This window comes from Sorex fumeus, unplaced genomic scaffold, assembly GCF_029834395.1.
Source record: "Sorex fumeus unplaced genomic scaffold, SorFum_2.1 ptg000098l, whole genome shotgun sequence".
Classification (NCBI taxonomy): domain Eukaryota; kingdom Metazoa; phylum Chordata; class Mammalia; order Eulipotyphla; family Soricidae; genus Sorex; species Sorex fumeus.
In genome coordinates, this window is record NW_026606155.1 from 87,514,878 (window position 1) to 87,528,421 (window position 13,544).

The window sequence follows — 13,544 nt, forward strand, 5'->3', positions numbered from 1 at the left end:
CATACTACTCCAGGGACCTCCTGCAGTGCCGTCTCTGTATTTTTTATAGCCCCTTTCTGCTCAATTACAATTAATTTGGGGTGGGGGACTGGGCCACACCTGGTGGTGCTGAGGGCTTACTCCTGGCTCTATGCTCAGGAAGCACTCCTTTCAGTACCCTGGGGACCATATAAGGGTGCCGGGGATTGAAGTGAATACCAGTCAGCCCCATGCATGGCAAGGGCTGTACCCGCTATACTTTCTCACAAGTCCCTCAATTACTATGACTTTTTACTAATTCAGTCACAGACATGATATTCATTCTTTTTTGGGGGGAGAGGGACACACTGGGTGGTGCTCAGGGGTTACTCCTGGCTCTGCACTTAGGGATCATCCTGGCAAGTTCAAGGGACCAAAAGGGACTCTACAGATTGAACCTGGGTTGGCAGTGTGCAAGACAAACACACTACCCGCTGTACTATCCCTCCATCGCTGTCATATTCATTTGTAAATCCACAAGGACATCACCACCATCATTATGCATTCTCATGATTTAATATTTATTGAGCACTCATAATGTTCCGGCCCCCCACTCTAATGACTGTATTGTTTCCACCCCATCCCATCCCCCAATCTTTGGGAAAAGCTTCATAATCACACTTGGCCCTAAAGACACAAGGATTGAAGAACAAACCTCTTGGGGGCCTTGGAGTGTTTGGTCTTTGGCCAGGCTGCCCCTGACGCTATTACAGAAATATATATTTATATATATTTGATCTTTGCTCATCTGTACAATATTGATCTGTTGATTGCTTAAAATAGACCTCGATTCTCTCTACTACAGCGTTTCCTAAGGCCAACAGCCCCACAACAAAAGGAGGCACTGCTTCACAGAATAGTCAAGACCCCCTAAAGCATTTGTAAGTCATTACTCTGGAAAATTTCACAGCAATCTATTTTCTATTTTTTCCCCCTAGAGCTACTGCCCAGAGGAACAGGACTGGGGCAGAGGGGGCACTTGGGGATGATATGAAAACACCCATAAGTCCAGTTTACAGATTACTGGCCACAATGGATGTTTGAGAAGGGGACTCTTTTCTCCCGGACATTTCAGATTGCCATCCTGAAACTACCTGAGGTGTGCTAGCAAAGACAAGAGTCCCCCTGAATGCACATATGGTCTAAGGGTACCTTGAGAAGTCTGAATATTTCCCTAGGAAAATGGAGATCTTAGAGTCCCATTCTGCTCTTGCTGTCCTGATAGTATCTTCAGCCGTTAAGATTTCCTGGGATGGCATTTCCTGGGATGCTGAGAAGACTGGTAATGATAGACCAGCCCAGCCATGAGAAAAATATTTAAGTCAGGTCAGGACTCAATGACTGCTTTGAACATGAAATTGGCTCCTCCCCAGGCCCAATGCTGGCCTGGTATGCATGATGCCAAGAGGGCTCCTTTCCTCAGACACCTCTGGTGACACCCAAGGTCTGTTGCTGGCAGGTGAGTTAGACAACAGAAAAAGTTGCTAGCTCAAATAGCTGGTATATTGGGACACCACTAGTGAGAAAATGATTACTCATGTGTTGCTGGTGGGAAGGGTGAGTGCTGGTCATGTGTGGGAGACTGGCTCTGGGGACTTGAATCACTAGACAGACACTGAGTTTGGGGCACACTCTGTGTAGGCAGTGGGCCAATCACTTCAGGGATGGCTCGAAAAGGTAGATGAACCTCCTCAGACACCTCATGGCCCTGCAGGTCACCTTCCCCAGGGAACTCTCTGGATGGTTTCTCAACTTCAGGGATGTTCTGAGACAAACTGATAACAGAAACCTCTTGGGTCAACTTCCCAACTTCCACAGAGAACTCCCAGCATGACTGTCTAGATTTCTTGGGTATTTCCTGGGTGGGTTTGTCAACTTCTAGCAGGGTTTCCTGGGCAACACTAGCCCCTTCAGGAAACCTAGGAACAAGTCTGCCAACCTCCACAGGCCCCTCCTGGAATGGCTGGCTGGTCTCCAGAGAGCTCTTCTGGCAAAGCTGGCAAGCTTCCTCAGAGGCTTTCTCGCATAGTAGGCTGATTTGAGGGACTTCTTGACATGACTGGTTCATATTGTCTTGGTTCTCTGCGCATGGCGAGCTGCAATCAGGCATCTGTTGGCACAGTTGACTGTCCTCTTCAGGGATGTCCTGACATGGCTGGCTGGTTTCTGCAAGTGGTTCCTGTGGAAACTGGTTTGGTTTGAAAGGCTCCTGTCCACCTTCTATAGGAAGTTCTTGTGCCCCATTTCCAGGGATCTTCTGGAGCAGCCTAAGACCTTGACTTCCTTCAGTCACTTGTGAACTTAGGGAATATTGATCACTAAAGCCAAATTGGCAGTTACCATCCACTGCAGTAGGAGAGGAAGGACCAGCACTGGACACAGTGCTGGAAGGGCCACTGCTGTCTGTAAAGCAAAGTCAGGAGAACAAGTCAGACAAGGTAGAAGAGGAGGATCGACACTAAATAGATATTTCAAATTCCAGAATAGATAGCTTGTGATACTCATGTCTTGGGGCAAGAATTCCCTAGGCTGTTCTCAATTAGCTCAGTTCAGTAACTGATGCTTTGGCCTAATTTATATTACAGCAAGAACTCTGAAGTATACATTAAGACTTCAGGAGAAAGTGCTTGAGCCTGCTCCACCAAGTTGTTTGACAAAGAGATGATCACAACTCCAACTGAATCATAAATCCCATTTTGGAAGCATTTAAACATTTTGCCCCAGAGGCCAACAGGGTTATAAATAAGATTGTGTTTAGAGTATATATAAAATTATGGGAACTAAATTTTGTCGGGGGGGGCATACCCAGTGGTACTCAGGGATTACCCCTGGATCTATGCTCAGGACTTACTCGAGTGTTTGGGGGACCATATGAGATGCTGGGGATCAAACCTAGGTTGGCTGTGTACAAGTCAAAGTCAAAAGCACTATCTCTCCAGCCCCTTTGAGAACTTTTTTAAAAAAAATTTGGAAGGGTCATATCCTGTGCTCAGGGCTTACTCCTGGCTCTGAACCCAGGGGCTCAGAACCAGGTGGGGTTCTGGGGACTGAATCTAGATTGCTTGCATGCGAGCCAAGCACTTTACCAGCTGCACTATTTCTATTTCTCCAGCTCACTTCTTTAATTTTTTTTTTTTTTTTGCTTTTTGGGTCACACCCGGCGATGCACAGGAGTTACACCTGATTCATGCACTCAGGAATTACTCTTGGCGATGCTCAGGGGATCATATGGGATGCTGGGAATCGAACCCAGGTCAGCTGCGTGCAAGGCAAACGCCCTACCCGCTGTGCTATTGCTCCAGCCCCCCACTTCTTTAATTTTTAAGTTTTTCTTTCTAATTAAAAATGTTTAGGGGGCTGGAGTGATAGCACAGCAGGTAGGGCATTTGCCTTGTATGGGACCGACCCGGGTTCAATTCCTGACATCCCATATGGTCCCCTGAGCACCGCCAGGGTAATTCCTGAGTGCAGAGCCAGGAGTAACCCCTGGGCATTGCTGGGTGTGACCCAAAATGCAAAAAAAAAAAGTTTAATAATGGGGCTGGGAAGATAGAACAGAAGTTAAGGTGCTTGCTTTGCATGCAGTCAACAGAGGGCCGATCTCTGGCATTGCACATGGCCCTCCAAGCACTGCCAGGAATGATCCCTAATATACAGTGGAGAATTGCCATATGTGGCCTCCAAATTAAAGAATAAAGAAATTAAAATGTGAAATAGAAAATTGAAATGTGGGAGCCAGAAAGACAATATAGGAATTATTTCCTTGCACATATCAGTCCTCGTTCTATCCTTAGCACCCCATTTGATTGCCTCAGCACCACAAGGAGTGATCCATGACCATGAAGCCAAGAGAAAGCCTTGAGCACCACTGGGTGTGGGTTGCCCCAACACCCATTAAAAAAATGTGAAACAGAGAGAGATACTTCAGTAGGTAGGGTGCTTGCCTTGCCTGTGGCCAACCCTGGATTATTCCTGGTTCACCACTTAGAGTCCTACAAGCACTGCCATTGGTTACTCCTGAGTACATGACCAAGAATAGCTCTTGAGCATCCCTGGGTGCAGCCCAAAAACAAAAACCAAAACCAACAAAAAGTTTCGAGGTTCCGGCTCCAAAGAATCTCAGCTATAGTATAAGAGGAAAGATGTAGAAGAACAGGGTGAGAAGGAAAAGGGTAAGTATAACATTTTCTTAAAACAATCCCTTAATAACTTAGTTCTATACTAAGTTTCTCCCCCATTTTCTTCTCTCTGCTGCTTTTCAATAAACTTCTCTACTTGCAAAAAAAAAAAAAACCTAAAAAAACACACACACCAATCCCTTAATAAAAACAAATACACATCTTTTGTTAAGAATTCTTTCTTTGGACTGAGATTGTTCAATGAGTACATGCTTTTGCATACAAGAGGCTTGGGTTCTATGCTTGGCATCGCATGTTTCCCGTGAAAATCACTGGGAATGGGGCCAGAGCAACAGGGTAAGGCACTTGCCTTGCACGTGGTCAACTTGGTTTAGATACCCAGCATTCTATATGGTCCCCTGAGCCTGCCAGGAGTGATCTTTGAGTGCAGAGCCAGTAGTAACCCCTAAGCACTGCTGGGTTTGGCCCAAACACACTCATTACACATGTGCCCACCCACACGCACGCATGTACACACACACACACGCGCGCAAAGAAATCACTGGGAGTTACCCTGACCACAATCAGGAATAGCCTCTGAGCACCATTAGATGTGGGCCCAAGGGCTGAAGAGACAGTATATAAGGCACTTGCTTTGTACATGGCTGACCTGAGTTCGATCTCTAGAATCCCATATGGTCCTCTAAGTACCACTAGAAGTAATTCCTAAGTGCAGAGTCAGGAGAAACCCTGAGAATCATTGGGTGTGGACCAAAAACAAATAAAATGAACAAAATTAGACATGGCTACTGAAAACTAACAAAGCAAAGAAGGGCCAGGAATGAAGCTCAGCAGATTCACAGCATGTGTGAGACCCTGGGTTTGATCCCCAACACCACAGATAAAAAATGAATTTCTTAGGGCTAGTGAGATAGTACAGGCCCCAAGAAATGATTTTTTTAAAAATCCTCCCTTTGACTAGCACTGGCGTCTCCCCTTACCTACAATCTAACAACTCCTTGTGGCTTCACTATTCACAGTTACTTAGGATGGTGATAGGTTAGATATTGTAAAGAAGAGATGGAAAGCAACACCTAGGGTTAAATGACTAGGTTTCTTCTCCAGTTATATTTATTTAAAAAAGTGTAAATTACAAATGGATTCTGAGAATGAACTCTCTATCTTCTTCCCAAAAGAACTCTCTTTGGATCTTTTAGGAGCATTTCCAGTAAAATCAAGAGGATATGGAAGGGGGGCTGGAGAGACAGAATAGCAGGTAAGGCATTTACCTTTCATGCAGCCAACTTGGGTGTGATTCCCCAGCACCTCATTTGGTGCGCTAGTCCTGCCAACAGTAATCTCTAAGTACAGAGCCAGGAGTAAGCCCTCAGCACCTCTGGGTGTGGCCCCCAAATGAAAAGAGCACATAAAGGGCAGTGGTAAGAAAACAGAGCAAGGGACCCTCCCTTTATCTTGGAAACAGACGAAAGAGCCTCCCTGATGGGTTATGCCAGTCTTTCACCCTCAGCTTTTCTTTATGAGTGGCAGGTCTCCCATTCACCAAGGCTTTCATCTTGGCCTGCCTCTAGAAAGTCCCAGAAGGATTACTTACACCAAGGGGGCTTCTCAGAGCGCTGCCGGAGTTGTAGGGTAGGTGAATGAAGAGTACGGGGTGGGGAAAATGGGTTATCTGAGACCTGGTTGCTGCGCATAGAATCAAAGAGGGCTGGACAAGTGGGGGAGAGAGAAGGAAGGGGGAAAGCATATGAGAAAAGAATCCAAGGACCACAGGTTTTCAATAAATATAAAAATCAACTTACCCTTGATAAGCTGATAACCTGCATTTTTAAGGGCCACTACACACAAGCATTTTTAATATTAAATGTTTTATATTAAAAATATTTTCCAAAAAATTTAAGTAGCTGAAAGACTAGTACAGTGAACACCTACATACTAATTTCCTAGAATTAACATATTAGTATGTGACCTTATTGTCATAATTGTTGCATCTATTCCTTCATATTAAATGGCAAATATTATGAAACATTTAACTCTAATATTTTAATATGTACTTCTAAAACATAAGAATCTTCTCCCTACATATATAACCATATACCACAAATAAACCTTTAAAAGTGACTACTGTGAATAGCGTTATCATGAACATTTGTGTATAAGTATTTCTCTGACTACATTTTCAAATTTTCAGGGTACATATCTGCAAGTGAAGCTGCTGGACCATATGGTAATTCCATGTTTAGCTTTTTGAGGAACTGTCAAAACCATGGAGGCTGCACCATTTTACTTTTTTCTTTGTAATGTATAAGACAACCTCAGCAACCAACACTTATTTTTCTATTTTCCTTTTCAATTATAGCCATTTTAATGATCACGATAATGATCATCCTGTTGTTCGTCGATTGCCTCGAGCCTCCCAGTAACGTCTATTCGTCCTAGCCCTGAGATTTTAAAAAATGCCATATTCAAGGCTCTTTCAGGATTAGGAGAATGAGACCCATCATTGTTACTGGTATTTGGCATATTGGGTACGCCACGGGGAGTTTGCCAGACTCTGCCGTGTGGGCAGGTAACATTTGGTAACCTGCCAGGTTGTCCAAAGTAAGAATGAGATAGTAAGATGTCGCGCGGCCACATTTGCTTTCAGGAGCTGGGTTTTATAGTCTCTGGGTCTTGGCTGTTGATGGGATTACACAGCGCTGGGGGTCAGATGGTGGGTGTGATCCCTGCCTACTGGAAGATGGAAGATCTGGGTGGAGGATGCTCAGCCCCGATCGGAGCAGGCTTGGAGATCTCAGCCCCGGGACCCACATGCCTTTGTTCCTCTGCTGGTACCTTCATGCGTGTGGAGAGTGGGTCTCAGCATGGTGGTGGCTGGTTCTGGAGGTCTTCGGCTGCCGAAGCTCTGTTCGGGGCAGGGAGGGAAACTCAACCTGCCCCCCTCCAAGGGGCCCCTGTGAGGACAGCCAGGCACAGGAGCAGGAGACTCTGCACTGTTCTCTTCTGGGAGCTGAGCATCCTCCACCCAGATCTTCCATCTTTAGCCATTTTAATGGGTAAAAAATGGTGTCTCAGGTGGTTTTGATTTGCAAAACCCTAATGACTATAGAGGGTGAGCATCTTTTTATGTGTTTCTTGGTTATTGTATATTTTCTTTCAGAATTGTCAATTCAAGTCTTTTAAACCGTTTTTGGAGAAAAAATTAAAAATGTTTATTGGGGTGAAGGGGTTGGGCCAAACCTGGCAGTACTCAGGGTTCTGTGCTCAGGAATGATCAAATCCAGTCAGGAACATGCAACGCAAATACCCCACACACTGTACTATCTCTCGGCTCCCACCCCTCTGTTTTTGCCTTTTTTGAGGCCTATTTTCAAAGTATATATATTGTTTTTTGGGGGGCAGGGTGTTGGGAGGCACACTGGTGGTGCTCAGGGCTTACTTCTGATCCTGTGGTCAGGGATCGCCACTATAGGCATATGTATGCATTGGTTCATTTATTCCCTCTTCCCCTCTCCCTTCCCTTTGTTGTTGTCGAACCTTTTATTGTTTCGGCATCAAGGGTTATATATCACTTGCTTGTAGTGTTTGCAGTTTTAGCTGTGGTACTTGCCAGGGGTCACACATTAGATTGTGCTTGAACACTTGGTGCTGGTGCTCTCTGAGATTTGCGCTCCATTAGCTGCAGTTCCTATACAGAGGCTCTTGGGCTCCCACTCTAGCTGATGAATGCAAATTACAGCTGTGATCCTTCATGGGAATTGCTGTGGTTCTCATGCATGTACTCACCAGAGATCACACTTCCTAGTTGTGGAGCTGGCACATTTTTAGTTCCAGTGCTCACCAGTAGCTGCACCCCATTTTGTGGTGCTTATATACACTTGGATACTAAGCAACTAAAAAAATCACCTGTGGTGCTGGGGATCACCAACAGCAGAGCTGCCAGGATGGAACCCAGTACACAGGGGACACTGGGGATTTGAATTTATAACCATATGCTTGCTAAGTCACTGTTCTAGTTTCTCCAAGCCCTGTTCTCTCTTTAAAATTTTTCTATCTTTCCCCATTTTATTGACAGGGAATATTTACAATACTATTTTTTTTTCCTTTTTGGGTCACACCCGGTGATGCACAGGAGTTACTCCTGGCTCTGCGTTCAAGAATTACTCCTGGCAGTGCTCAGGAGACGATATGGGATGCTGGGAATTGAACCTGGGTCAGTCATGTGCAAGGCAAACGCCTTACCCACTGTGTTATTGCTCCAGCCCCTACAATACTATTAACGACAGTTTCATGCATACATCATTACATGCATACATCACTAGAGTGCCTGCTTATTGCCCATTTTTGTTTATTGGGGGCCATACCTGGCAGTGCTCAGGGCTTACTCCTGGCTCTGTGTTCAAGAATCAGTCCTGAGGGTGTTCAAGGGACCATATGGAGTACTGGGGATTGAACCTGAGTCAGCTGTGTGCAAGAAAAGTGCCTAAACCCCTGTATTATCTCTCAGCCCTCTACTTTCATCTTAAAAAATATTTTCTTAGTAGCTACCATAAGGATTACAATTAATGTTCTTTTGGACAGTCACAAATGAATTGCTGGTTACTTAAGTTTAGTAACATAAAAACTTTTCTCCAATGATGTTCAGCCCCCACCTTATTCTGTTTTTATCATAAAGTATATCTTTAGGTACCAGAGATACAGTTCAAGCAGAGCATTTGCAAGGCCTCATGTTAGATCCCCAGCACTGCAATGCTCCCTCAAGCACTGCTGGGTGTGGCCATGGTAATCCAGGAGCACAGCCAGACCAGACTCCACATATGGCCCTGGTGGTCCCCAAGAGCACTGACAGCCTCCTCTTGATCAAGTTCTAATAGGAGTGGTCCTGGGACCATGGGCTTGCAGAGTGTGACTCTTAAATATTACTATTAAATATTACTCTTAAAAGTGACTATTAAAGATAGATAGGTTTTGAGCACATCTGGCAGTGCTCAGGGCTTACTCCTGTCTCTGCATTCAGGCTTTCATTGCCTGCTATACTATTTTTATAGCCTATATGTGTGTGTATATATAATTTTTTTTTTGCAGTGCTGGGGATTGAACCTTAAAATTTATATACTTCTACACTGTGTGTCTCTTAAAGACTCATAAGGATTGCTTTATTGATTTGTGTGCTAACTCATATGAGAAACAAAAAATGCAGTAAGCCCAAAGTACATTAATATTGGCTCTTTAATATTAATTCTCAGAAATTCTCTTTAGCAGAGTTCTTTATTTTTTGGTACTGTTTCAAGTTACTTTTTAGTGCTCTTTGAGACTAAAAGAAATCCTTTTAAAGATGTATTTATTTATTTTCTTGGAGGGAGTGGCTACATCCAGTAGTACTCAGGTTTTTCTCCTGACTCTATGGCCAGGGATCAGTCCTGGTGGGGCTTGTTCAGGGATCATATGGGTGTTGAGATTCAGACTGAATCTGGTTTAGATACACATAAGACAAGCACCTTACCCACTGTACCATTGCTCAAGCCCTCTTAAAGAGCTCCTCTGAGAATTTCTTTTAGGGCAGTTCTTCTAATGATTATCTAGCCAATGGTTATCTTGGAATGACTGTTTATTATTTATTTCTTTGAACATCTTTGCTAAATATAGAACTCTTGGTTGACACATGAATTTTTTTTAAGCACTTAAAAAGTTAATCCCACTGCTTTCTGGCCTTCATAGTTTCCATGAGAAATTGATTATTAATCTTATTAAATGTAACCTTGTATGTGATAATCTGCTTTTCTCTTGCTAATTTCAGAATTTTATCTATATCTTTGACAATTTAATTATAATGCTGGAGATCAAATCTAGATCAAATAGGAATTCGGGGACCGGTAAGTATAATAATGGAAATAAATTTTGTTAAAGGCTTTTAAAAGATTTAAACTGAGAGTATAGTATGTAGGGTTTTGCATGTGTATCACTCCTGATGGGGCTCGGGGGAACATGGATCAAACCCAAGTTGACCTTGTGAAAGGCAAGTACCTTATTCATTGTACTATCTCTCCAGCCCTCATTACTGAAGGTGAGTTTTATTTGTTTTTGTGCCACAGTGGGTGGTATTCAGAGCTTATCCCTGGATCTGTGCTAAAGGATCACTCCTGGAGGGCTTAGAGGACCATATGTGGTGCCAGAGATTGAACTCAGGTAGGCCTCATGCAAGCCAAGTTGTACTACTTACTGTACTATTGATCCGGTCCCCTATTACTGAAGTTTTCTAATGAAGTGCTTTAAAATATGGGGATATTAATTCTTCTTTGTTCTTCTTTTCAGGGTTTTGTTGGTTATTCCTGCTTGTTTATTTTTTCATGAGAATTGATTTATTGAACTAAAAATTATAAACAGAATTTTTTTGGGGTCACACCTGGCGATGCACAGGGGTTTCTCCTGGCTCTGCACTCAGGAATTACTCCTGGTGGTGCTGGGGGACCATATGGGATGCTGGGAATCGAACCCAGGTTGGCCGCATACAAGGCAAATGCCCTACCCACTGTGCTATCGCTCCAGCCCCATAAAGAGAATTTTTAATAGGGTTGAATTAAATTTATAAATTATTTTAGGAAGGAGTGACATTTCTATGATGTGGAACTGGCCTCTGCAATTAAATATATTTTCAAGTCTAGTTTTCCACCTGTCTGAATTGTTTGCCTTTTAAATGTACTCCTTATGTTCTAGAAAGCATGGGCAGACGGCACAAAGATAAGGATATATACGGGTACTTTCCATACCTGCAGATGCCTGTACTTGGACATCAGTATGGCGCTGGCAGACTCTACTCAAGAATTCACTCACTTGACGGAGAGACAGAGCATTATGCAGTGTTTCCAGGGGGTAGATGGTAGGCACCATGGAGCACCCTTCAAATCCTGTTGGAGAGTAGGATGGGCAAAGTCAGTACTATTCTTGCCAGATCTACCCCAACTGGTCAAGGAAGTATGGAGAGTCCCTGAAAGCCAACAGAAGAGCCTGTGGCTTTTTAAGTGTGGGGGATCCAAGATTTCAGAAGAGGGAACTCCTGAGAGCCCCATAGGAGTCTATTTTCTCACTTTCAGATTTCTTTAAAAAACTACCTGCTAAGGCCTCCAGGTGAAAGAAATCACCTTTCATCCTGTGAACAGCCTGAAATGGTCCATTAAAAAAAAATCAACAGAATCCCAATAGGGTAAATGCCTACTTTTGTGCTTTCTTGGGGAATGTTAACAATGGTCCAGAGACAAGGAGTGACCTTGTAAGTCTAAAATGAGACAGGGAGGCCATGGAGCTGGGGAAAAAAACAGATTTCAGGGATTACATAAAAGAGAACCAGATTAAGGAGGAGGGCATGATATCTGAAGAAGGATTCATGCAGATTTAGGATATGGGTAGAAAAGCCAGGGTATTTTTTAAAGCAAGCTGAAGAGCATGCAACACACATGAAGCTCAGCCCAGGAAAACTACATGCATGAACAAGCTGGGGATGGAAGTTCTTTCTTGGTCATTTCCATCACATCATCACATCAAAGTTTTTCCCTTCTTCTCTCACCAGAAGACTCAAGACTGGCTAGGATCTCTTTGTTAAATAGAAAATGAGGCAAACCCTCTAGAAAAAAAAGAGTAAATACTGATTCTTTGCTCTGAATTCAACAATTCCAATGTAGGTTCACAAGTCTGGGTAGGGTGAAGGGTATAACTAAACATGTAAACATAATTCTAGTGAGTTTAGATGAAAATGGGGAAAAAAAACAGTTCCCATTGGAGAATCAAGATGCACACCCCTCAAATATTTTTTTGGTCTTCAATATTTCCTATCTGTAACTGTTCTACATCTATTTAAAGGAAATAAGTGGCTGGCAGGACAGCATATATACAGAAAATATGGCCTCCTGTTCACCAATGACTAAAACCTATAACTCAAAAGGATTACACCTCATCATCTTCTAAACCTCTTGGCCCTAGTCGGCTTCAAAGGTTCAATGAAACCTCTGTGCCTCATAACCTCTGTGCCTCCCCCTCTTCCTCATAGACATACTCTTGTGGTAGGTCAAAAGCATTCTAGTCTCTAGCTCCTTAAAGTGGATAGAAAAATATTTAGATTTGAAGATAGTGGTAATGAAGGGTTACAGAGATCAGAACAGTTTTCAGGGCAAGAGACTACTCTTGTATTGCACAGAACTAGAACTGAGTAACATTAGGAGGCAATGAGGAAGGCGAATAGGAAAGGGAAGAGCAGCCAATGCTACAGCTACCAGGCAGTCTGGCCCCAATACCATTCAAGCAACTAAATGCAAGTCACATAACCTAAGGGGAAACAGGAGAAAGGAACAGGTGGGCTCTCCTGCCAGAAGTGCAATAAGCAAAGCAGTCAGTCCCAGCCAGGGTAGTGGCAGCAGCCAGCTTGGTGGCAGGGGGTACCGTAGAGGCACTCGGGGTCATCCTGGCCTGAGCGCAGCCAGTTCCGGAAGAGGCGCAGGTGGTAGGAGCACTGGTGCAGGTGATGCGCCAGCGTGGCATCCAAGGAGACTGGCCGGCCCCCTGAGCAGTCAGAGGAAAAACTGCGCAGCAACTGGACCACAGGGTGCTGGTCATCCAGCAGCTCTGGAGGGGGTGGGGGAACCACGGCAGGAAGCACAAAGATAAAGAAAGAAAAGAGGAAGAGACAATGAGGGGGGCACTGACTGGCATAAGCATTACTGGGAGGTGGGGGCCACTCAGTTCCAAGGTGAGCTAAGAGAGAAGCAGAGGTGGTCAGAGCCACTGAGTATTTCTTGCTGGGAAGAAGAGAACTGGTATCACATAGTGAATGTCAAGGAAGAGGCAAGTAAGACCTCATCATCCAGCAAGACCCTCTCCTTTCTCATTGGCTATAATTCAGCCAGCACCTGTAGACAGAAGTCATATTGTGGATTGTCATGAGCTCGTAGTTCTGTGACTAGAAACCTTGACCAAAGTTCCTGTGCTCCTGATCACTCTTGGGCAAACCCAAATTAGGGTCTGCTTCTCAGAAGATTGGCACAAAGTAGTTATGAGGTGAGGATAGAGATGAAAAGATTCCGTCGTCAAAGAGAGTAAAGAATGATACTGGTATCAAGATAAAATGTTAAGCTAACAAGGCTTCCAAAGGTCCTGGCCTTCTGGACCAGATTTAAAGCCATACAGTGGGTCTGCATTTGGCAGCTGGCATTGGTACAAGAGTAAGGTGAGTTCTTTAAAATAGGGCATATATAAAAAAGAAAATAAACATATGACAATGTCAATAATGATGTTTTCCTCCTCTTATTTAAATATACAGGTCTTATTAAAAAGTTTGCATAAATTTCAGGACTTGGGAGATATTATGTCTATTACAGTAGTCAACGTAAAGACAATTTTATG

The 13,544-nt window shown here is 43.8% G+C and overlaps 1 protein-coding gene across 14 annotated transcripts in view; it reads right to left on the bottom strand.

The window, feature by feature from the left end:
• Nucleotides 1-533: 533 nt before the first annotated feature.
• Nucleotides 534-13,544, bottom strand: part of PPIP5K1 (diphosphoinositol pentakisphosphate kinase 1) — a 46,743-nt gene continuing 33,732 nt past the window's right edge. For 4 of the 14 annotated variants that reach the window (XM_056134326.1, XM_056134329.1, XM_056134328.1 and 1 more), the window contains 3 exons: nucleotides 10,922-11,059; nucleotides 5,749-5,862; nucleotides 536-2,421 (listed from right to left, as the gene is read on the bottom strand). In XM_056134326.1, coding sequence (XP_055990301.1) covers nucleotides 1,550-2,421; nucleotides 5,749-5,862; nucleotides 10,922-11,059 — 1,124 coding nt within the window. In that variant the 3' untranslated portion in view covers nucleotides 536-1,549. Of the gene's footprint in view, nucleotides 2,422-5,748; nucleotides 5,863-10,921; nucleotides 11,060-12,584; nucleotides 12,768-13,544 lie in introns of all 14 variants that reach the window. The other 10 variants (XM_056134318.1, XM_056134320.1, XM_056134317.1 and 7 more) reach the window with 7 other exon arrangements.